This window comes from Cebidichthys violaceus, unplaced genomic scaffold (assembly GCF_023349555.1).
Source record: "Cebidichthys violaceus isolate CVI_PGR_0920_01 unplaced genomic scaffold, fCebVio1.0.p SCAF_8, whole genome shotgun sequence".
Lineage (NCBI taxonomy): Eukaryota > Metazoa > Chordata > Actinopteri > Perciformes > Stichaeidae > Cebidichthys > Cebidichthys violaceus.
The window spans coordinates 13,591,523-13,616,696 of record NW_027176964.1 but is presented as its reverse complement, the minus strand read 5'-3'; the positions used below and the strand labels follow the sequence as shown (position 1 = coordinate 13,616,696).

Here is a 25,174-nt window from a genome sequence, read left to right as displayed (position 1 = left end):
GCTGAACCGCTTTAGAGGTGCATCAAGTTTCACAGTGACAGCGAGGTCAGGACCGGAAACTGTTGTCGCCTTTAAAATAAGAGCTCAGAAAAGGCACTTTTTGTTTTAAGAATTTTTAGATTAAGGGTGTAAAATTAAAGGACAGGAGAACCAGTTTTATTTATCGGGATGATTAGATGATATGTATTCAAAATAAAGCCTTCAAATGCTGGTGATTTAATGATTGCAATGACTACTATACTATCCTTTAATTTTATGCTACGTGTGTGTGTGTGTGTGTGTGTGTGTGTGTGTGTGTGTGTGTGTGTGTGTGTGTGTGTGTGTGTGTGTGTGTATATTGTATTTGCACTTTAGGGCTTTTATTTTAACATAGTTTACATTGTAGTATTACTTTTACTTATTTAAAATACCCGAATACGTCTTCCAACACTGTTAAATACTTAGTGTAGCCACACATTTACGAGTGGGAATTTTATTTTGACATATATAACCGGAAGCTGTGCATCTCCATCTGGTCGTCTTGTCGGTTCTCCTTATTTTTTTCCCAATATTAACCCTTGTGGGAGGGATCCTCGAGTGTTGTCGCAACAACTACGGCAGACTACAGGCTGTACTTTCCGACTTGTGCCGTTTGAGTTAAGGCAGCGCAGCTTCCACACGGGGATACTCCAAAATAGCCTTCCAAAAGGAGATTAAGTATGACGGATACTGACGGAGGGGCTCCGCGGGACTGTACGTAAAGATGAGGATTCATCCGGTGAGTAACTGAATCTGTTTTCATGACATTTCACACGTCTGTTGTGGCTCTTAATGTTACAAACCCGCCATTGCAACCAACGGCAAGTGTTAATATGAACTAAGCCCAAGTCAGTGCGGAATGTTTTTTTTTTTTTACGGTCTGTTTAGCTAGCGTAACGAAACGGTGAGGGGCACCGAGAAAGGTGGCGTTATTACGGTAACACTATTTTACGTTCAATTACACAACACGTTAACGCGGCTTTAACGAGCTGCAGCTAATAAACGTTCACTATAAACGCCAGCAGTGCGGCGGAAGGTAACGTACTCACAGTGACTGTGAGGAATGCGCTCGCGCAAACCGGAGGAGGACTGCTTTTCAAATAGCCGTTAAAAAGTGGCCGTTAGCCACTAAAGCTCACCGAGTCAGCGGCGGTGTGAGTGTCCGTCAGAGCAGCACGTCGCTAACCGTCACTCTGCGCACGACTACCCGCCGAACCGTTGGAGCCATTTCTAGCTCCTCGATACATCCTGCTGCCATACATACAGTGGTGTTATTTACTCTCTAAATTTATTTTTTACCATTTTGTTTCATCGGCTTAGTGATGACTGTTTTGGAAACTTAACTTGTGGCCTTTTCGGTGTGGACGTTAAATTCAGCTAGCAGCCCCTGCTAATACAACTAACTCTTAAGTTATTAACTAAACCAGTGATTTTATAGCTGTTCAGAAATAACCTTCCACGTTTTATAACACAAAGTAGTTCCCCCTCCACGGGTTTACCTACCTGTGAGTAATATCACCCATCGTGAGGCTGTGTTTGGCCTGTAGGCAGCAGCCACAGTGCCACTTTATGGCTGCATAATTGAAGCTACTGGTCATCTATCTTAGCTCTGGAGAGTTGGTTTGTTGGTTGTTGTTTTTTTTGCATCTACCTCATCATTTTGTGTCATTGGCCTTTTTTTAGTGGAGTTCTGGAGGTGGATTCATGAAGACCAGATGGGCCCACACCCCAGTGCCACCTTGAATAGTAATCACCAGTGAGGAATTTAAAAAAAATGAATTTGTCTTCTCTGAAAAGAAAGCCAGATCGGATGATATTAAAGCATCTGGAAAGGCTAAGACGACATCCATCATTTTCTTGGCGTCCAAGCTAGATGTAAAACACACACAGGACATTTAATATATATATATATTTTTAAATCATTATCTCACTACACCCTCAATCAGTGATCAAACTCAGGGGGTTGATTGAGTAGACTGATCCAACAGGCTCCCTGTGCAGAGACCTCCTAGATGTAGGTTACTGTACGCTTTCACAAAGTATTACAAGGCTCTCCCTGATGGCAGCCCAACAGCCGGTCTCCTCTTGTGGGTTTTTAAATGTAGATCAAAACATAAGGGAGAAGAAGAAGAAGATGATAATAGCGTTTGACACTTGCTGTGAAGCAGAGCGGCTCTTTGTAACAGGAGGACAGCTACTCTCTTTATTTTTACCTTCTTCAAATCTCAACAGAGTTGCTGTTTCAACCTGTCTTGTCAAAGAAACTTTTTTTTTTTTTTAATTATTGAGGAGAGAGTGACCTTTTCGAATGGGGTGCAAACCTGTGGCATGTTGTTTTTTTAAAAAAATGTGTTTTCCTGTAATTTCTTAGATCTATAGCAGTGCTTTGGTGAATAGAATAACACATGACCTTACAGGAGGAGTTAGGACAACTCCCAGTCTACTCCCAGTCTGGGCTTTAAGCATTATATAATAATGTGTCACTCAGTCATGTGATCACGTTGTTAGAAAGTGATGTCAGTCCATTCTTAAAGAGAGGAAGTGATCATTTGAGGTTTCCTGTGTTCACCTCGAGTAGACGGCGTCTGTGGGGTATGGATCTAAAAAAAACATGTTTATCACGATGTGAGCTTGGTATCCTGGGAAGTTTGCAGTACCAAAGAAAAGAAAAGGAGAAGAAGTCTGTTTTCTTGTAGAAGTATTTACAGAGATTATCACTTTTACAAGGAGAACTTACAAAAAAAGGAGGGTTCAAACCTCCAGTGAATCATACAGCAGTTTTAGAAGTATGGCTCTCACAAATTTTTTTTTTTTATTGATTCATTTCATCATACAGTCTATAAAATGTCAGAACGTAGTAATAGTAGTAGACAGTAGTACTGTCCCATATCCTTACATTTGAGAAGCTGAAACCAGAGGATATTTTTTGCTTTTTGCCTGAAATATTCCTGTAATAAATAGTAAATCTATTAATTTATCTAGCTGCTAGCAGATGTGTACAACAAAAGAAAAAAATAATGTATTTCTACCTCTCTCCATAAAACCCCACTCTGTGAAGTTGGGGGGGGGGCATAAGTATATAACCGCTACATGATTTTAAGACTTATAATTGAAACAATTCTTGGCAAAAATAAAAAATGACCGTGTGCTTCCAATAATGCCGCAAAAAGTCTACGCCTTCTAGTCAACAGTAGGCCTCCAGAGGTTACGCGTCAGGGCCGCATCACACCCTTCATCAAGAGTTAATGCACCACCTGTCATGATGAATCCTTTAGAAAGCCTCCTCATCACTTATTGTAGCACACAAGAAATACACTTATGACGAGATGCATTTGCCCATGATACTAATTACCAGGATGTTGACAGATTAGTATATGTGACATAACAATAAATGGTGCACTTAAATCCTGTTTTGCTATTATTATTATTATTATTATTAAGGATTTTACACCATCGTTTTCTTGCTGTGACCTATCAAAATGTATGCTGTGAAAATATTCTATTTATGTACTGACCAATCCTCTTGCAGGTAGTGGATCTCCGAAGATAACGATTGGCAATCAAAGGAAACAGGAAACCACAAAAAAAAATGTTTTTGAAAGGAAACGACCTAAAATAAGAAAGTATTATTCAAATAAACCAAATCCAAAATGTAGTAACTTTCTATATATATATCTATATTACATAACCAAAACGTCAATGATTATTTGTAATGGAATTCCACCTGATGTGTGAGGAAGTGAACGCAGGAAACGGCAGCAGGAAACCTGAGTCTTGTTCCGACAGCGAGGACTTAATGAACCGCCGTAACGTTCTAGTTTGTCGGAGCTTTCTCGCTGTTTATGCCCTTGTCTTATTTCATTTGGCCGCCGTGCCGGGATGTCCAGTCAGGCGTGGTTTATCGTGTTAGTAGTCCGTTAGGGCCATTTCATTATTAGCATGTCTGGCTCACACTGGAGGCTGCTGTACTGGAAGAGGACCGACTGCAGCTTGCTTGTTTTAAAAATAGAGGAGAGACCCCGGTCCTGTTGTCAGAAAACGTTGTGGGTGTTCTACGGTTACACCGTTTTACAAAACACCCTTATTCATGTCAAGCCCTTTTTCTGATATGAGTTTTACTGTCATTATTTTGACACATTAAGATGTAGATGCAGAGACTTTGATCAAACATTCCCCGGATCCAGCTGCTGTAGTGTGAGGACGTTTCTCTATTTTATAACATTTTAAATCTAATATCTCTGAGTTCTTTGACTGTTGGTCGGACAGAACAAGTAGTTTGATTTCCCCTTGGACTCTGGGAACACGTGATTGACATTTCTTTTGTACTATTTCGTGACCTCTCTAAGAACAAACAATTGCTCGATCGACAAAGTAATCGCTTATGCTTAATCGCTAATGAAAATAGATGTTAGGTGTGGAGTCAAATGCTCTTAAAGAAAGCATTTTTATAACTTTGTAGGAAGAGATAGTTTGAAAATGATGAGGCTCGGTTGAACAACTTAAGCAAAACTTATTCCAGCTTTGATTATTAGTGGTTTAAGTCGTACAGACTAAGAGGCCACAGCCTAAGGGCTCTTTGAGGCTGTACTCGGAATACGTTCGCTATCTTAGTCAAGTGTGTTAGCATGATTATTTGCTAATTAGCAATGAACACAAAGAATAGCTGCATTGGATCATTTATATTTTGACCGCTCAATGAAAAGTCAGAGCTCCCTAGAGCTACGCCACTAGCAAGGCTGAACATATTAAACCGTTTTACTGCAGCTTCACAAGCCATTTTAAGACTATTATGGGCTCTATTACACTGTGATTGACATTAGTTTGTCATTGGTTTAGTCTTTAGAATAGTTTACAGCTCAATCAGAATAACCGTCAGGTGAGCTTGATATTCTTGCTTTACTTGAGGCCACACCACATGGAATAGTTTTTGATTCGTCATCAGTTGAGGAGTTGGAGCATTATATTAATATCATGTAGCTGCAGGACCGATTTCCTTTTTAGTCCTACAGACTCTCTGACTGACGCGCTCTCTCATGCACATATGTCTCCTTTAAAGCATCTTCCCAAATTTACATGTCTAAAAATACAACTCCTTCACGCACTTTGACTAAAGATGCATTATTCAATGCCGCCTCTGTAGAGTAATTAAATCTTAATCAGGGATAGGCTCCTGTCCTCATGGAGGCGTGTGTGTGTGTGTGTGTGTGTGTGTGTGTGTGTGTGTGTGTGTGTGTGTGTGTGTGTGTGTGTGTGTGTGTGTGTGTGTGTGTGTGTGTGTGTGTGTGTGTGTGTGTGTGTGTGTGTTTTACTGTCCCACAGTCCACTGGAGCATTTCAGGCTCTTATATTGCGGGACGATTTTACAAGTCTTTCATTCAGTATAGACTTCACTGCTGAAGTAAAAGGTGCTGAGTATCAGAAACTGACAACAGTCTGGTCAGAATTTTCTCTAGATCAGGTAGATCCTGATAAACTAAATCGTTAATGTCATTTGTTTTGGAGCTCTCTGGTGGTAAACTGTCTAAGGTGCTGGCTATTTTATAGAAAGGTCTCATTCATTGAATTTGGGTGAAATCCCTGTATTGTGCAGTAGAGTAGATTTTAAAAAACAAAGTGGTCATATGAAATATTTATTCAAATGTCAGTTTGTATTTGAGCGGTGACGTCATTATTTTTGCCTAATCTGAGTCATCATACTCCATCTGGACTGAGCTTGCTTAAAGGTTTGTAACGTGCTCTAATTAAAGCACTGCCGCTTTGTTTCATTCACTAATGGATGATTTATTTTGTCAATATTCTTAATTTTAAAGTAGCCTTTTTGTGGTCGGTGTAATTTGTTTTTTTCGGGGGGTTTATTTGGCTCTGATCACAGTGTTTCCTTCAGCCTCGTTCCCTAGTGTGGCAGAAATGGTTTGATCCGCGGTACTCATCACACGCGTAGCCTCCTGTCCTGTGCCTTCACTGTTTTCTGCTGACGTCATGTCAACGCGTGCACCTTAAACAAAGCGGAAAATGTGTCGACTCGTCTCCTTTCTCCGAAGCCTTCGCTCTGCGGAATATCTGGTCTCTAGTGTAATCCCTGGTCGCTCTTGTCCTTATGAGAATGACCCTGAGCTTCGGCCGGGCTGTGACTCATTCACACACACACACACACACACACACACACACACACACACACACACACACACACACACACACACACACACACACACACACACACACACACACACACACACACACCCCCCTCTCTTTCCAAGGTCTTCTCATCAGCAAGGACAGATTGGGCAGGTTATCTGTAAAATGATTCAGGCTTCAGCTGTTTTACATTCATGAGTCTGATTGCCTTGTCTAGTGTGGATGGGTGACGGTTCACTATGTATGATAATGTGCAGTACATACAATACGCTAGATGTACTGTATGATCAAATGAAGCATGGTATTTTTATTTCCCAAAACTGCCAGGCCTAACCTGGGACTTCAGGTTTTACCCAATAAAAATCAGATGCTTAATATGAACATGTTTGACTCACACTTAGCAGGCTTTACTTTTCAATGAGATAAGTTCATATACTGTAGGAATTGCCGTCACCATACTCGCTCATTGTGTCGCTCTGTATTGTAACTAGCAGTGTGCTTTGCCGCACCGGTGTAGCAGCTCTTTCACTGATCTCCGTTTCCCTTCATGTCTAAGGTGTGGGCGCTGGGCGCTTGCCAGACTGGGTGAAGTGAGAACTGAGAGGGAAACCTGCTGAGAAACAAACACACCTGGGACCGCTGGGGAGGACCTCTGTGCAGGTGAGTCTGACGGAGACGGGAGCATTATTTCATGTTTTTACAGGAACTTTCCCCGGTGTCAGAAATGTAAAGGAACAAAAATATAGACTATTTATGTTTCAGCATAATTCTATCATTCAAACTAAGATACATACTATGTAAGCTGGATCTTAATATCTTCAAAATTATATCCTTTTTCCTTTCCTAACCATTCTCTTCATCCAAATTTAAATAACACAAAGTAACCATAGTACTATGAACAGGTGGCTGAACCTTGGCTTTTTAATCCTACACCATCATTTGGTTGGGTGTGTTGCACAGAGCCAAAGTGATCAGTCGATTGACAGAAGGTTTAACAGAAACTATTTTGGTTTGATTTATTTGTCATTTTTTTAAGCAAAGCTGATTATAAATTCTCTGGTTCTGGCAAAGATGTTCTGGTTTCTCTGTTTTTAAACTATATCTATTTGGGGGGTTTTTGCAGAAAGATGCAAAGATGTCACTTTAAGGAAACTGTGATGAGCATTTTTCACTATTGTCTTACATTTAATAGACCAGGCGATCAATTGACTAAAATAATCTGTGGATTAATTGCTTATTTGTTGCTTTTCATAAAGGATGGAGCCATGCATTTTGCATAAGTAAAAGGCTAAAGAACCCCCTTTCCTTAGTATTGTGAACATTTGATTAGTTTGTACCCTGCATTTCACAGTGTCCCGATATTCCAGGTCATATCATTTATTCCATATTCTTCCTAATCAATCTATCTCAGAGCGATCACAAAAGAGAGGAGTGGCGTGGGAGGGAAATGAGAAGTGAGAATGAACAGGAGTCACAAGGGATGTTTCCACTTAAATCATATTAAAGTGAGATATGATACAGGCCGTAGGAGGCATCTGCACCACAGTGTGGAAAAGTGAACTAGGTTTTAATGACACACTCTCTGTGTGACTAGGTTCACACGGCCGTCGGCAGGGTGGAGCTTCCTGACCCATGGAGAATTACTTCCAGGCCGAGGCCTTTAACCTGGATAAGGTGCTGGACGAGTTTGAGCAGAACGAAGGTGAGACAAATCTCCTTTTTTTTAAATTGATGTGGAGACGAGACGGAGACAAACAATGAGTCACTGTGCTTGAGAAATGACAAATGGGACGAGGTGCATCTGTGGGATGGAATTATCGCAGAAGTTGTGGTCAGGTTATGTAACCCACGAGTAATTCATCACGGTGTCTGACAATCGGCCGCCATCCAATGAGTGTGAGTAACATCTACAGTTGGTGATTGAGGGTGTGCAGAGAGGGAATAGGACTAATTGGATTATCAATTTCCCTTGGGCTTGTGTGAAACTGTGTAATTGGTGCAAGACAATAGCCTCTTTTTTTCTTTCTTCACACTTATGCTCACAATACGTAAAGAAATTGTGTTGGGGCCTTTTTGAAAAAAGTGCTTTCACAGAGTTTATTTATGATTATTGTAAAGTAAACACACATTACTGAGCTGTGTATCGGCAGACTCCCAGCTTTTCTTTTTCTGGATTTATGGCTGATGATGACCCCAGAAAAAAATCCCAGTCTTCCACACGCAGCATATTTTGATGGCACTGTGAGCTCAGTGTGTGTTTTGGCTGTGAGTGATTATCTGTGTGTCCTCTGCCAGAGATCCAGCTTGGCAGATTAACTCTGTGTGAGTGAATGAACCTGGTTCGGCACATACTAGAACAGCTTAGCATAAATTCCAGTGGCGGGAGGAGAGCGCTATACAGTAGCTGACATCGCTGTGTGAGAAGGTCCTTTTTTTAATATATATTGGAAGCATTTCCGCTTGTATTACACAGCATTCATGTGTCGGCGTGACTGATGGCTCCCAGGGGTGAAAGAGTCGTTTGGCCCACTTTCAGAATTTCCAAGTTCATCCACACACACACACACTAATTCCCTATTCCATGCCAACCTCATTTCTTAATGTGTCCCCTGGTTTCTTCCTTCCATTTTTAGCTTTTTCGATCACCTGGGAGTGTGTATCTTTTTGTATTAGTTCTCTTTAGCACTTAATTTGAGGCTGTCTTGACTAAGACTAAGGTGATGTCAAATAAGGCAACACCAGATGTAAATAATGGTCTGTTTTGCTCTCTTCTTTCTCGGCCAGATGAGACGGACAACCCCATTCTCTCGGATGCAAAGTGGTCCCAGATCCTGGCCCCACCAGCCCACCTGCTCTCTCTGAACCCGGCCCTGGCCCACGCAGACCTCAGCCCGCAGGAAAGTCCGCTGCCGTTCAAAACTCTCCCAGACTCTTTGTCGGGGGGCGACCCTAAAAGACACCCCGGTCCCGAGCCTCCGTCCTGGGTGGAGGAGAGGCCGGCAGACGTCCACAGCCCGCCCCTGCTCCAGCCCAACATCGGCAAACTGGTGGGCACGGACGACCTCTCGCCGCCCCCTGTGACGGCCACTACTGCTGTGGAGAATGGCTGCCCGGCAAGCCCACAACTGGATGGGCTCAGCAAGGAGACGAGTTCTCCTCCAGACAAACCGCCTGGTGCTTCTGACCAGGAGGAGAGAGCGGCCGCAGCAGCAGCAGCAGCAGCAGCAGCAGCAGCAGCAGCAGGAGGAGGAGGAGGAGGAGGAGGAGGAGGAGGAGGAGCCTCCACTGTCAATCACACTCACTTTACCTTTGAGGTGGCATTAGGACACGAAGATGAAACTCTGTCTCTGAAAATTCATCCACATGTGCAACCAACGACACCAAATGGAGAAGATGTCACAGAGGGGGCCAGCGCTGCTGTTTTACAGGACAATTGTAGAGAAAAACAAACTGTACACTTAAAAGAGGAGCAGGTAGAAAGCCTCTTGATTAGAGGGAGAGATGTTCAGGTTGGTTGTGAGGTGGAGGTGAATGGTTTATCGCCTCCTGACTGGGTCGGAGTGGAGGAGATAGAGAGGAGATGTGGTCCAGAGGGACAGATGGAACAACTCCTCCAAATATCAAGCCTTCCCAATGGTTTGGAGCAAGAGGGCAGTAACCATTCCAAACTTAAGGAGACAGAAGAGGAGGAAGAAGAAGAGGGTTTTTCTCCCTCTCCCGTCCCTTCGAAAGAGGACTCTGTCACTGAGGAGAAAGAAATGGAGGAAAGCAAGCAAGAGAGCAGCGATGGAGGAGCAGTGGGGTCCGGTGGCGTCCAGCCAAAACTCCACAACAACCGTCTGCAGCCGGTCAGTGTTCCGTACGGAGGGGCACGACCAAAGCAGCCGGTCAGCCTCAAGCTCCAGATCCCACAGCCGCTGTCGGGCCAGGTCCAAAATCAGCTCTGCCCGTCCGCCATCAGCAGGAACAAGAACCAGGAGAACCAGTGTCGGAGAGGCACGCCCTCCGAAGCCACGCCCAACGGGACTGATCAAAGTGCAGTCGGGATGAACGGCGACGGCGTTGTCCACTCTCCTCCCCCGAAGCCCTCTGAGAGCCCAGACAATGATCTCCAAGCAGGCCAACAGGGCACTCTGAGCAGGAGGCCCATCAGCTCCGTGGGGGAGGTGGCTCCTGTGTGGGTGCCTGACTCCCAGGCTCCCGTCTGTATGAAATGTGACGTCAAGTTCACCTTCACCAAGAGGAGGCACCACTGCAGGGCCTGCGGAAAGGTCAGTGTGGAGTGCTTTTATTTGAACATCTAGAATATAACTCTGTGGCACACTTATAACAATGTTTACAGCAACTGGGCATTTCTAGGCTAATTCTGTTGTTTGTCTAATTATTATGGAATTATAAATCCACAACCCATAAATGACCAATGTGCTGACACTTTCGAGCAGCTACACTTACACAAATGATCTTATATCTAAAGCATCAGATGAAAGGATCCCTCAGAATAACGCAGACTCCATTTTGCACATTTTAAACCGTCGTCCAGCAATCCATCAGACAAAGGAATGTATACATTTCCTAACCTCACAGTAGTCTGTACAAGTTAATGGACCAGAATGCAGTGCATCCGTGATATATTTATTGTATTAAGATTAAGGTCCATTTCTATTATAGGGTTTTAGCTGATGCCTTCATCCTGGGTTTCTTTTGACGAGTGAGTAGCCTTTTAGGATCTTTGTCAAAAACATGTTGACATGGACACAATGGGGCTGCAACTAATGGTTAACTTAAATATCCATTAATCTTCATACTATTTTCTCCATCAGTTTGGTCTATAAAATGCCAGTAAAATAAAAAGTAAAAGATGAGGTCTTCCACTCCCTTGTTTTGTCCGACCAACGTATTTAGTTTAATGTGACAAAAAAACAAAGCTTGACTATCGCAAATGAACTGAGAAGTAAAGGGTTTACTGATTCATTTTCTCTGGATTGACTCCAGTTATTAATCAATTGTCTAATATATTATACACACTTATCTGGAATCATCGAACCTGTAATGTTTGACATTCAAGCAGTCATCATTTTGCAGTAAATCTTAAAATAAACTGTACATAAATAAAATAACACAACTGCAAACCAACCAGGATAAATAAGTGCTTCTTAACAAAAGACAAATCATGCATCCAAGGAGAAAAACACGAGAAATTAATTTCAACCTTTAAAATGCATGATGGGTATATTTAAGAGCTTTGGTAAGGAGGTAAATCAAATGACGTACTTTGATAGAGGAGTTCCTTTTTTTTTTTTTTTTTTTCAGGTTGTTTTTTTTTTAGGTTTTTCCTTGCAGATGAACTCAGTGGGTGTGCAGGTAGCTCTCTAGGATTATGGCCTCCCACGCATGCAGCGGGGGGTCCGCACAGTGCCTTAAAGGGAAGATGCGGTCGCTGACGCTGCACCGGAATATCTCCGGACAGACACTTAATTTCCCTCGGTGGTAAACAAACGCACTCTCTGACACTTGAGCAGGGAGGAGCTGGCACTGCAGTAATACTGACGCCACCGCTGGGGCCGCAAACAACGGGCGCAGCGGGATCCTCTGTGCACCCACCACCAGACTGGTAGATCCACAAACCAGTGTATGATGGTGCTGTTAGCATCTGAATGTGCCTGGATAACGATGTGTAATGAGGTGCAATAAATGAAAAGTGCCCTGTGCACAGCTGCAGCTCATTGAAGCCCTGGCAGAGTACAGGAAATCAATAGCCATAAAATGGTACATTTGCAGCACACTCGCAGTACATCCAAGCTGATTTTCATTTCTTCACCTTTTTTAAAAAAAAAAAAAAAAAATCTATTCTCCCAGTTAAGTAAAAATAATTTGTATATATTTCTCACAGTGTGCTCACCCTATTGTATGAATGTGGTACAAATCTATTTCTTTGTGTTTTTAAGGTTTTCTGTGCGACGTGCTGCAGCCTGAAGTGCCGGCTCGTGTACATGGACAGGAAGGAGGCTCGCGTCTGTGTCACCTGTCATTCTGCTCTGACCAGTGGTGAGAATCATCAAGTAGAAAGTTACTTCTGTCCAGCTTGTATGTTGCATTTTGATGTACATTTTATTATATATATATAAATGTAACTGAAGTCATCTGCTGCTCAATTTAAATTAAGACTTTACATCATTCATAATGTGATGGAGAGAAAGTAGAAAAGGGTTTAAATAATGATTGACATATTGGTACTTTTTTGCTCTTTAAGTTAAAACCAATACTGAAAAGGTTCATCTTGAGATTCATCTGAACTACAGTAAAGCTTAACTCCAGTATGACTGGTTGTTCAGCGCTCTCTCTCGACAGAAATACATTATTTTCAACAGGAAAGTGCAGCAGTTTTATGATTATAGCATACATGTGGAGTGTAACACTGTATGTATTATGGCAATGGGGCAAAGCTACTGTGTAAATAGTCCTTTTTCACAGTAGACATGTGTAATAACACGAAAAGGCACAGGTGTAATTCATAACATTAATTGGCTTGAGTGGCTTACTGGGCAACGTATTAGAACAAAGCCCTCGTTAATGAAGTTAGACACACCTGTGCTTGTCATACCATGAAAACTCCAATTGTCTGCTGAAGAAAGAGGTCATTGTCTTAACAGATAACAGTGTTTTCTGTCTGTCAGCTCAACCGTGGGAGACGCCGGCCACTGGAAGCAACCAGAGTCCGAACCCAAACAACCCAGCGGAGTACTGCTCCACCATCCCCCCCCTGCAGCAGGCCCAGGCCTCTGGGGTGCTCAGCTCCCCTCCTCCCACCGTCATGGTGCCTGTGGGAGTCCTGAAACAAACTGGCAACGAGGGTACAACCTTTGCCGACAATCACAATGCTCGTAGCGATTTTATTTTTCACCTTTTTACAGTGTCATTCTGTCCTCGCTTTTGCTTGCATACAGTTTTCATTTACATAACCTTTTATGGTGTTTCACTGTGGTTTTCTCACCTTTTTTTTTTTTTTTTTTTTTTTTTTTTAGGGACCCTGACACGGGAGCAGAGGAGGGTGTGGTTTGCTGATGGGGTGCTACCCAACGGAGACACAGCAGAGTCCCCCAAACCCCCAACCTCCAGCTCAGCCCCCTCACAGTCGCTGGCTATCTCCACGTATTCAAACAAATCCTCCACTTCTGAATCCTCAGAGGTAGGCTCGGCACGAAAGAACATTCACCCACAGCTAATGCTATTAGGAGAGCTTGTTACGGTCATATTAGCTACTCTGAAGCCACAAAGAACTCTTTCTGTGGGATTCTTGGTGGTTTGCTGGCTGAGTCGCAGTGAGTTTAAAGGAAACATTCCTTGTTTGCTTAATCAGAATTAGAAAACCCAGTAGACTGAAACGCTTAAAGGAAATGCGTCCACGTTTGTCTCACAACAAATAACAGAGCAGCAAGCTGAATCTAGAGGTTTCAGTGGCCGTGCTGTTTGTACACTCATTGGACTTGAATGCCACCACTCAGGATGATTCATGGCCTTTTGAACAGAATCATTGTTGAAGCTTTTAAATGGCTTCATCTCCGATGGCCGGATGATGCAATGCGAGCAGAACTTGGGTATAAAATCAGACTTTCACATGATGCCATGAAAGTCATACCGGCATGAACTCAGTAACGCATGGATTTGATTTTACTGCCAAAGGTTTCACTCACGGTGAAGTGACTTCTATAGTTCACTAGTAGTGGCATAGTGGGGAATCATTGATACACAGGGGCTCCTACTGTGCTTTTTAAACAGTCTTCATGGTTTAGCAGCTTATAATGTACCAAACAAAAGGGACTTAGGGAGTTTTCACAAGCCAAAATGTAGTCTGTTTTACTCTAACTCTGGTGCAGTTCTTTGGGGAAGTTGTGAACGCAGTAATCATGCTTTGATACGGACCAAAACAGTGAACACAGTGAGATCATAATCTAACCCAGTTGCAGGAAGTGATCCAAAACACAGACTGCCTGGTATTTGTTGAGCTAGACACAGGTCAACAACAGGCTAACATGGGTGGGAGAGGACTGATTTGGACTTTTGCACAAGTTCGAAGTTTGCTTGACATCTGTGCCGAAGAGAACATACAGAATATGCTAAAAAAAACAAGTTTTGTGGCTTCATCAAATCTGAGAAAAGTGACTTGCATCACAAACCGGTTTCTTGAAGTATGAAAGAGAACTAAAAATACTATAAATTTGTATTCAACTTTTTCTTAAGTGAGTTTCACTTGTTCTAGGAACTAAAAGTCAGGATGAATTTGGCCTCTGCTGTATTAATCTTGACTTTTTTTTTTTTTTTTTTTGTCTCAAAAGTGTCCCAACTTTTAAAAGAATATGAACTTAATTGTATTTTAACCATAAGAGATATGGCACCTACATTTATTTCACAGCCATGAAAACCCTCTCACTGTATGTTATGACCTACATCTCACCCTCCACCCCCCCAGGCAGCCCATACCCCTGTTGCCCCGGTGGGCAGCCCCGTGGGCAGCTCCGTCAGTCTGATCCCGGAGGACGGGCTCCCTCCCATCCTCATCTCCACCGGAGTCAAAGGAGGTACGGGAGGCCACATCACAGGTGCTTGCCCTCATCCTCACCATTCTGCTGCCTCCTCATCGCTCTGTCAGCTGCTGTGTTTGTGCTTGTTAAGTGTGTTTTACATGTGCTCTGTATCACGGCTCATGTTTCCACCACTCATTGCCAACAGTGGGTGGGGGGGGGGGGGGGGCTGTTCATGGGAATGCAGTGATGTTATAATATGGGCGGTCTCCGCCATCTAGGTCTGATCATCATGTCCTTCTCTTACCTCACACGGGACTCCTTTTATCATCCTCACTCCGACATCTCCGCTCTGCTCTCATCCTCGAGTTCTTCCTGTCGGTTTATCTAACTTTTACCTCGGCTCCTCCCTCCTCTCCTTCTTGTGCTCCACCCCACCGGCAGACTATGCAGTGGAGGAGAGGCCGTCTGAGATCGTCCTCATGCAGCAGCTGGAGGAGGGAAGTCCGGACCCCCTGGTCTTCGTGCTCAACGCTAACCTGCTCGCCATGGTCAAGCTAGTCAACTGTGAGTATTTTAATAATGCAGGTCAAAACGTAAGGGGCAGTGTGTCAAATTCATGATGATCTAAGGAAAAGTGAAAATAAATATTTTACTGAATACATTTAAATTTTTGCCTTATTAAGCTTTTGTCTGAGGGAAGAACACTTCTTTAAAGACAGACTGGACATGAGTTTTCTCACTTTTAAATTGGGATCTTTCTCAGTTTTTATTGATGCAATGTTACGCTCTTTGTTCAAGCAGGATAATTCTTATGTGACAGACTAGTCTTCTGTTTTTTCGACCCACAGATGTAAACAGGAAGTGTTGGTACGTGACGACTAAGGGCATGCATGCCGTCGGCCAGGCAGAGGTGGTCATTCTGCTCCAGTGTCTGCCTGACGAGAAGACCATCCCGAAAGATGTCTTCACCCACTTTGTTCAACTCTACCAGGAGGCCCTCAGCGGTAAGAACACAACCAACAGCTCCGCCGGGAGGCACACTGTGAAATTGGTCCACCTCCACCGCACGTGCCATATAGCAGCTCATATTAGTAGTTCTGTCAACAGGTGAGTCTACCTCTCAGGTGTTGCCCAGTGTAAAAAGAGCTAACCCTAAAGTAATGTAGAATAATGTAAGGGGAAAATGCTCCTGCTCTACTTTTTTTTTTTTTTTTTTTTTGTTCCGTAGAGACAAGTGCGTCTTGTCATCCTCTATTTGGAAACGAGGTTACTGTCCATTGCTGCTGAATTGAGTCTCTGCCTTTTCTCATGAAAAATGGTGCAGACATTAGCATCCTGCTGTCAGGTCGCCTCCCTCCGGGCTTGACACCACACCAACGCTTATCGTGCGTTTTTAGCTCCGTATGCTGCGGAGCAAAATCGGCTAATATCGGGTGACTTTGATGGCTCGCTCCCCTCGGGCTGTTTTTCCTTTTTTCATATTCACACTGGGGCAGTTTCAGGCTGGAGGAAGGGAGCCACATTGTGTGAGTCATTTCTGATTTAACTCGCAGTCTGTCAGGTCTCGGGAAGAATCGCTGGCTTTAGCAAGTCCCAGCCACTGAGCTTTGTCATGACACTATTGTGTTATGTGGCACCTAAAGCAAGCGATTCCTCCTGCAGATAATTAGTAACATGAAGGCCTTCTGGTATAATGAGGCTGTAGGGCAAGCAGGCAAGACACCTTTTTATTCATTGATGTAGAACTGGAATCAGACTAAGCAAGAGTATTAATCCACACAGTATTCCCAGGTAAACACTGAGAGCCACTGCCTTTTATATTTGCCTCCTTTTTTTCCTCCTGTGTTTCTCATTTGTGTTAATTTTCATAATTTCTATCTCATGTCCTTCCCTGCGTTTTACACTTTTCCTCCCCAAACTCCTATATATCACTATTTTTTATTTTATTTTTTCTCCCCTCCACTTCCCAGCTCTGCCTCCCCCCCTTTACATTTCACCAACCCCTCCTCCTCGCATCTCCTTTATCACTAACCTCTCTCCCCTTCTTCCTCGTCTCCTAAAGGCAACGTGCTGAGCCACCTGAGTCACTCATTCTTCACGCAGAGCTTCCTGGGCAGTAAGGAGCACGGTGGTTTCCTCTACATCAGCCCCTCCTTCCAGTCGCTGCAGGACCTGCTGCTGCCCAACCCACCGTACCTCTTCGGCATCCTGATACAGAAGTGGGAGACGCCCTGGGCCAAGGTCTTCCCCATCCGCCTCATGCTGCGGCTGGGCGCAGAGTACCGATGTGAGTGCAGAGGCCCTCTAGGGCTCACACTGTATAGCAATAGTGATGTAGATGTTCATATTTCCATTTTTTCTGAGCAGCATGGTCACGTCAGTCTCCAGCTCAACAATATCTCCCCAAATGGCGTCCAAAAAAAGGATGTGATGTCACATTTCTGATGTGGGTAATCATGTATTGCTCTACGTGAGAGTGTCTTCTAACGTTTTGATGGGTTCTTATGGTAAAATATTAAGATCCAGCTTGATCTAGAGAGCTTAGTATGTCAATTGTCAGATGAAGCCTGTAGACGTCGAGCCGGCCTGCTCTTATACATTTCTCACAGCTTTCCACATGGACCAGGAAGTCTTGTGAGGGGTTTTATCTCCACCAAATCCCCTTTCCTCACAGCCAGACCTGCTAGCACGGAGCGCCGCCTGGCTCTGCTAAGCCTCTTGCCTGCTTCCAGCGAGCTTGGATGGAATACATTAACAAAGCCACATACAGCTGAGGCTCTTAAACACAAAATGCTACCATCACCATGAAATTAATCCACCACACAACCAGTGTAGCTCTCTACGCCGGCACCTCTTACCTTAAGCAGTGACCAGCAGGCGTTCAGGTTGCTCGTCGGCGCACGGATCCCCGCTGAACTGCAGATTGAGGTCGAGATTGTTTTTTATTGCTAATGAGATGGAGAGATCTTATTTCCAGCTGTTTTGCTGAGATAAGGCTAAAAATAGTAATCTAAGGAGCTTTGGTTGCTGGAGGGAAAAAAAGCAGCCATATTTTTCACTTGTGGATTAGGAATGTTCCTCCTAACTGCAGGCACAGTTGTGTGTGTGTGTGTGTGTGTGTGTGTGTGTGTGTGTGTGTGTGTGTGTGTGTGTGTGTGTGTGTGTGTGTGTGTGTGTGTGTGTGTGTGCGTGCGCGTCTCTTTCGTTTAGTTAATTTGCATTTATAAGTGAACAGGGTAAAAAACACAAGTTGCGCAGTTAATAAAATAAATAAATATAACTAATATATAATCAAAACGTCCCTTTCTGTGAGCACATTTCTGTTACTTTTTCTAACCAAGGCTCAACCTAAAATGTTAAAATTATTTCCAAACCGACATGTTGCTGAGGAACTAAATGACCTTGACATTAGAAATCAAAGATAAGATGTTAGTAGTAATAAAGTTCTGTGTTTTGTTTTGCAGTTTATCCGTGTCCTCTGTTCAGTGTTCGCTTCAGAAAGCCCCTCTTTGGAGAGACCGGTCACACCATCATGAATCTGCTCGCAGTAAGTTGCTTTGTTTCTGTTATTGTTCCTTTTCAAGGTTGAAGAGCTCTGATTTGTGTCCTTCACAGACATATAATAATAAAATACCGTTTTTCTGTCCTCATCTTTTTTTCTTTTTTTTTCTCCGTCCCTGTCTCAGGACTTCCGTAACTATCAGTACACGCTACCGGTGGTGAAAGGTCTGGTTGTGGACATGGAGGTGAAGAAGACGAGCATTAAGGTCCCCAGTAATCGTTACAATGAGGTGAGTGCCTTGCATCTGGTTACCACTATGATGACATCACATACCAGTAAAACGGACATCTGGTTGTTCTTTGCATACAATCTACTAATTGTATTCATGATATGAATTTAGTTTGTACCCATATTGCCCACTGCTCTCTGCAGCCAACAAATATTTAGCCACGTAACCTTATGTTGTTATGAGTAATGACGAATTGACAGCTTTCACACCTGTCAATCTTGTTTGTTGCCAAACCCCCCTAAAACTGCAAACCTCCCACTTCAAACATTTGTATTGTAGATATGGAGGGAACAGCTCTACTTTCTCTCCGTGTGTCTCATGTTACACATTTGAGCTTTTTTTTTTTTTTTTTTTTTTTTTTTTAAAGATCATTTTTCGAACCAAAAATGAAACCCTCCACCACACAAATGACATCAGTGGAGGAGGCTCCTATTAAGCTCCCTGATCATCCACACACACACACACACACACACACACACACACACACACACACACACACACACACACACATGTTCCTTCTGCGTAGGTGATGTGTGACACACTCTCCAGGGTCCCTGCAGCTGAACATTAGGCGTGGGCTGTCGACGTGTTAGAATGCCACTGCCTCCAAGGTGTGAATGAATGTTCGCCCAGAAGAAGTGATACGCACAAAGCACCATTTGGCTGAGAAAAGAAAGATGGAGAGAGCGGTGCTGGTTGTTGCGTTTGGCTGCTGACGCAGTAACAGATGGGAACCCAATAATGTGAAGTGGGGACCGTTTCTCAACAGCTTGCAGGCGAGCCTTTAGCACAGCAAGTGGTTAAAGCCCTCCAGATTTTCCGTTTTATTTCTGATTTGCAAAGGACGGCTTTAGAGAGACGCAGAGGCAGGGGATTTAGCAGAATTATTGTGGGATCTTTCAGCTATTGATACCCCCCCCCCCCCCCCCCCCCATGTCAATGTCAACCTGTCATCTCTACGCCCATTTAACTCGATGACTTTACCCACAAGCCCGCTGCAATAAGGCTTAACCAGGCAGCTCGTAATAAGCACATTTTCTTCGGCTCACACTCCCAAAGGGCATCTTAATTAGACATGGATATTGTTTGTCCTTGCAGCTGATGAAGGCGATGAACAAGTCCAACGAACACGTGCTGGCCATGGGGGCGTGTTTCAACGACCGGGCCGACTCCCACCTGGTGTGTGTCCAGAACGACGACGGGAACTACCAGACGCAGGCCATCAGCATCCATCACCAGCCTCGCAAAGGTGCTGACACAGAAAAGCGTATTTCATCACGCTTCCTTCTATCTCTCAGCCAGTCTGGTTTTCATCCATCTTATTGTCTGATCTTAGTGTCTGCTGTTCTATCTCCGGTCCTGTCTGATTGCGATTAGTTGTTGATCTTAAGTTGTGATTATTTTTCCCACAGTCACTGGAGCCTGCTTCTTTGTATTCAGTGGTGCTTTGAAAGCTTCGTCGGGCTTCTTGGCCAAAACCAGCATTGTGGAAGGTGAGAAATGTGACGGACGACATCTTGGCTCTAAAAATGCTGGAATTTATTAGAATATTTGTATGAAGCTTCCTCACAAAGGTCTCGATTCACACAAAGAACAAGGCCCATGTTGCCACAAATTCATGATTAGTGCTGCAAATAAGGAGTTGAAGATATGAAGAAATAAACTTACAAACTGTCAAAGATTTTGCATCAATGTGCAGGAGCAAATTTATTTGTCAGATATTTAATACACTGGAATACTCCCAATAAATATACATACATTATTCTAAATGACATGTACTGTGATAGAGGATTGTATCCATATTCCCCACTGCTAGCTACAACTAACAGTTATTTGATTATCAGTTATCCTCCTGGTTATTTTTCAAATTTGTGTTGTCCATACAATTATTTATGATAATGATTTAAGCCCCTCACAGTTTCCTGAAGCTCAAGGATACAGTACAAAAACTCAAAAATACTCGATTTACAGCAAATCCTCACGTTGAAAAGCTGAAACCAGTGAATGTGAATGAAAGATGACTTAAAGGGTTCTCCAGTCATATGCTTCCATCAAGTTTTTGGTCTCGCCAACGATGGACTTTTAAAAAAAGGGGGAAACATGTGCAGCGCTGGTTTCCCCTTTTTATTTTATATAACGCTTTTTTATCAAAATTGTTGAGTAATGTTCTGTCAGTCGGCTTACTGAATATTCTATCCGTTTCTGCACTAATCAACACTACATCTTGTCTTTTCGCCACCCTTAGACGGTGTGATGATCCAGATCACGGCGGAGACCATGGACTCTCTACGGCAAGCCCTGAGGGACATGAAGGACTTCAGCGTCACGTGCGGTAAAGCTGACCAGGAGGAGAACCAGGAGCTCGTCCACATCCAGTGGACGGAGGACGACCACGACTTCAACAAGGGGTAAGAAAAGATGGCGCCTCAAATGGTGGAGACCTCCTCCATTTTGTCTTGTTTCGTTTATGTTGTTGAAGTAAAAGCTGTTGGCCGATCATGCGTACTTGTGTAAACAAAGCGGCCGACTCTCACTTTCGCACCTCGCAATCAACCTGATTCTGATTGTGCGACTGGAACAGATTAGACCTGGTGAACAGACGAGGAGAGGGAGATGAAAGAGATGCTTTTATGTCACGGACAATTGAACTGATAGCCTCCCAACCGCTGCTTTTACTACTTTGCTATAAAATCTCATTATGCATGCTCGGGGAAGCCCTCTGGAGGAGGATCTCAGCCAGGTGGAATGATGTGGTTTGACGTGGCTTTGAGACGCAATCAATTTTACAGCAGTCTTGATAAAATCTGCCAATTAAATGTGACTTTTCACTATTAGATATAATTGAGGCCTTTCAGCAGATACTTTATCTCCTCATTGGGAGAACATTATCTGCACAGCAGCTGTTTTAACCTGTAGTTCACCAGATCAGGAATCTGTTCCGCCAATTTCCCACCGCAAGAACAACACATCTGGGAATGATGTGTTCAGTGTTGTGAATGAAACGGGACGAGCTGGTTGGTTTTGTCCATCTGATGAAAGACACTTTAACCTGAAGCGAGTGAACCAATCACAAGACTCTTCTGATGATGATGATGATGATGATGATGTATTTGAGTCCATGACTTGTTTACAGTTTAGCATTCACATCAATGCTTTTGTTCCAGAAAGTGGGGAAGAGATGTGTTCCATCGCGCACATCTGGCCATGGCCCATCCCGTTCTTCTTCTCTTGGGTTTTAAGCCGTTTGCCGGTTGGCATCCATCAGTGTTGCATTACAGCTCTCTGCTGGACTGTCTCTTGCTCTATAAATTCTGGCATTGCCATAGAATATGTGAAAAGGCGCAAGATGGAAATATTCCGCCTACTATTTATAGTTATGCCTTCGTGCCGGCGACAGTCTTGGCCAGAGTCATTAGGTTGTCTGTCTAACTTACTATACTATGATAATTTAAAAAAAAAATGTTGACATACTATACTATGTCATATGCTTAAACACTGTTGTTTTGTGTGTTCTGGTTATTTAGCGTCATTAGTCCCATTGATGGGAAGTCTATGGAGTCGATCATCAGTGTCAAGATCTTCCACGGCTCGGAGTTCAAAGCCAACGGCAAAGTCATCCGCTGGACAGAGGTACACGGTTTACACTCACTCCCATCATTTCACTGAGTGTCAGTAAGACAATGAAGCCACCACGCAGGTCTCACAGGGCAAAATAATTGATGTTGTAAAAATGTAGCACCGTGAAGGTGCAGGTTTCATCTCTTTTAACTGGGACCAACAGTATAACTGTTCACAACAATTCAGGTTTAAAGTAAAGTGTGATGTTGGGGGGTTTTTTCTCAGGTGTTTTTCCTCCAGAGTGAAGATCAACCCAACGTCATGAGCGACCCAGCCGACCACAGCCGGCTGACGGAGAACGTTGCGAGAGCTTTCTGCATGGCGCTGTGTCCGCACCTGAAGCTGCTGAAGGAGGACGGCATGGCCAAACTGGGACTGAGGGTCACACTGGACTCTGACCAGGTGGGACAGATGTTATACAGGCGCTATCGTCTCGTTCATTCAGACTGTAAGGAAACAAATATCCAAGAGCAGCAATCTTTGCTGCTAAAGCAATTTGTACATTGATTAGTCGATCGGCACAAAATGAAACTATTTCAATTCTGATAATCAAGCCAGCACACAATCTAGAAAGACCGTAGCTCTTAACAGCCTTCTGAAATGCGCTGTTCTTTGCGTCCTCATTGTCACAGGTGGGTTACCTGGCAGGAAGTAACGGCCAGCCTCTCCTGCCTCAGTACCTGAGCGACCTGGACAGCGCTCTGATCCCCGTCATCCACAGCGGGGCGTGTCAGCTGAGCGAGGGCCCAGTGGTCATAGAGCTGGTCTTCTACATCCTGGAGATCATCTCCTAGGAGTCTTTCGGAGCTTCACCTCCAAAAACACTGTTTACTTTATGACGTCGTCTCCCTTCAACCGTTTGCACTTCAAGCCTGGGAAAAAAAACAAAAACCATTGGCATGCCGGGGGGGAGGGGCGTAGCGTTCCTCAAGTCAAACCTATGCATCCAACCGCTGCTCTGCTCTGCTCCAGAGGCCGCCTGGGGCCTGAGGGAGCTCCGAGCAGGACCATCTGTGTGTCCTGTGTACCTGAACCTCGCCTGACAGGTACTTCTGGTGTTCACTTGAGGTGCTCCGAGCAGGAATTGAACACCAGCGACATCACACTGTTGTGGCGTTACAGTGCCTATAAAAAGAAACAACCTCCTGGAAAGTATTTCATGTTTTACCGTCAGTGCATCATTGAATCAAAGTAGGTTAGATGTGGAAAGAGTGTCTCTACAAAGTCAAAGGAATTAGGAATATAAATCGCACATCTAAATAATTTCACACCGCAGTAACCTCTTGTGTCAGCGCACAGAGATTTTATTCTGCTGAAAGTTTTTTGTTTTTTTTGTATTATTACACTCTTACTAAATGCTGAAATGTTCCAGAAAATTGACCTTCTGACTGAACTTAGTAGTTTCACTTGGTTTCCCGATCAGCTGTTTTTTTGTTTTTTTTAGTTTTAAAATGCAGGGAAAAGGAGTACAGTAAGATAGTCAAGAACTAAACGGCTTCGTCCAACGGATGGAACTGTCAACGGTGGAGGCGAATCGTTAATTCAGTGTCAAGAAAAGCCACTTCTGCTTTGATTCAATGTAGTAAAACGATAAAACTTCCAGGGAGAATGAATACTTTTCATAGGTGTTGTATGTAGCTCACCCGTTACTCCAATGTAACTGTGGCAGTCGGGGGGGGGGGGGGGGGGTCCTGAAGCGCCGAGCTCTCTGACCTCTGTGTAGCACGGATGCTCTTAAACGAGAGAGACTCGTATTCACCGCTGAGAAGTCTGGACTGTTTCTCTGAAGTGACATTAAAAGGGAAATCGTCCAATCAAATCATCCGATGGGGAGATGGACTGTGTGGTGATGTAGGGTTTTTTTGTTGTGTTTTTTTTTTTTTTGCACCATGGTGCTCAGTGCCTGCAGCAGCGATTCATCAAGCGAAAAAAAAAAGAACATTTAGCTTTACTCATCAATCACCAGATGCTTTAGTTCATGGATGAATCCATTAACCTGCTGTACATATTTTTGTAGGCGTAGTAACTCCTCCTCCATTCTAACTCTGCATCTGTAGCCTCCATAGACCCCAGATATAAAGACAGTATTACTGACGTGACCGTCATGAACTGACGCTCTGTGAAATATTACAAAAAGCCTTTTTGTCCCGCAGTAGACTTAAAAAAAAAAAAAAAAAAAAAAGGTTCCAATGCTTTATTGATAAACTTGATCTGTACATAAAGCTGAAGAGGGAAATCAGTTTTTAAATCAATCGACTCGTGTTGGAAAAGCCACTCCAGTTATATTAAAGAGGATAACTGTAGAAGATGTAAAGATATATATATATATATATATATATATATATATATATATATATATATATATATATAGATATATATATATATATATATATATATATATATATATATATATAGATAGATATGTATAAGAACTGTATTAAATTGCAGAAGCAGTGCACTGGATTCTAAGCCATCAACAGGAGAGTGAGAGCGAGCGTCGGGGTTGCTGCCGTGTCCTGGAAGACTCATGTTTGTTTCGTTTTTTTTTTTTTCCCCCCCAACGGCAGAAAAGTTCAGTGTTTGTAAAGATCCGGGGTTCCTGCAGAAACCAGAGTTTGATCGACCTGAAGCTGAATGTATTTCATCTCACATTTCCTGCAACTTTATCGTCCCTCCAAAAGCCCTGAACTCATGAACATCCTGCTCCAGACTGTTCAGACCTGCTTAGAGGAACCCTGTAGATCCGAAAAAAAAAGGCCTCAACTGTTTTAGTGCATCTGTCTCCTCCGGACTGTGCTCTCCTTCAACAACATGGACCTGGAAGAAAATGATAAGAATGTATTCCTCCTGTTACTGTTCAAATCTGTAAAAGTGTGTTTTTGGTTCTGGCTAGACTAATCACCAAAAACCACCGCATCATGTCAAAAACACTCTGTACAATAATCATTCTGCATTGTGGCAATTTCTCCATCTTTAATCATGCTAATGTAAAACCAGAAGGGGCTGCACACAAAGACAGTGCTGTCACTACAGTACCAGAGGTTAGTTGAAGCATTTTAATCGGTCAAATGAATCTCGTCATCACAATTGT

At 43.4% G+C, this 25,174-nt stretch overlaps 1 protein-coding gene across 2 annotated transcripts; it reads left to right on the top strand.

Annotated features, from left to right (window-relative positions):
* The first annotated feature begins 569 nt into the window (after nucleotides 1–569).
* Nucleotides 570–23,764, top strand: zfyve9a (zinc finger, FYVE domain containing 9a). 2 transcript variants are annotated; one of them, XM_068701814.1, is made up of 19 exons: nucleotides 570–757; nucleotides 6,709–6,812; nucleotides 7,747–7,854; nucleotides 8,937–10,423; nucleotides 12,098–12,197; nucleotides 12,827–13,003; nucleotides 13,175–13,338; nucleotides 14,620–14,728; nucleotides 15,116–15,238; nucleotides 15,523–15,678; nucleotides 16,737–16,961; nucleotides 18,139–18,221; nucleotides 18,361–18,465; nucleotides 19,564–19,714; nucleotides 19,878–19,958; nucleotides 20,711–20,873; nucleotides 21,990–22,095; nucleotides 22,309–22,485; nucleotides 22,716–23,764. In XM_068701814.1, exons 3-19 carry the CDS (start codon nucleotides 7,785–7,787, stop codon nucleotides 22,875–22,877), a joined length of 3,639 nt encoding a protein of 1,212 aa, XP_068557915.1. In that variant the 5' UTR covers nucleotides 570–757; nucleotides 6,709–6,812; nucleotides 7,747–7,784; the 3' UTR covers nucleotides 22,878–23,764. The 2 variants fall into 2 exon arrangements, with proteins under 2 accessions (XP_068557915.1, XP_068557914.1); XM_068701813.1 differs by having other exon boundaries at nucleotides 14,620–14,749.
* Nucleotides 23,765–25,174: the final 1,410 nt, after the last annotated feature.

Coding starts and splice junctions, on each gene's coding strand:
- zfyve9a (XM_068701813.1), top strand. CDS start 7,785: ATGGAGAATTACTTCCAGGCCGAGGCCTTTAACCTGGATAAGGTGCTG. Junction 13,339..14,619: donor CCACTTCTGAATCCTCAGAG/GTAGGCTCGGCA, acceptor CCACCCCCCCAG/GCAGCCCATACCCCTGTTGC. Junction 19,959..20,710: donor CAAAACCAGCATTGTGGAAG/GTGAGAAATGTG, acceptor CGCCACCCTTAG/ACGGTGTGATGATCCAGATC.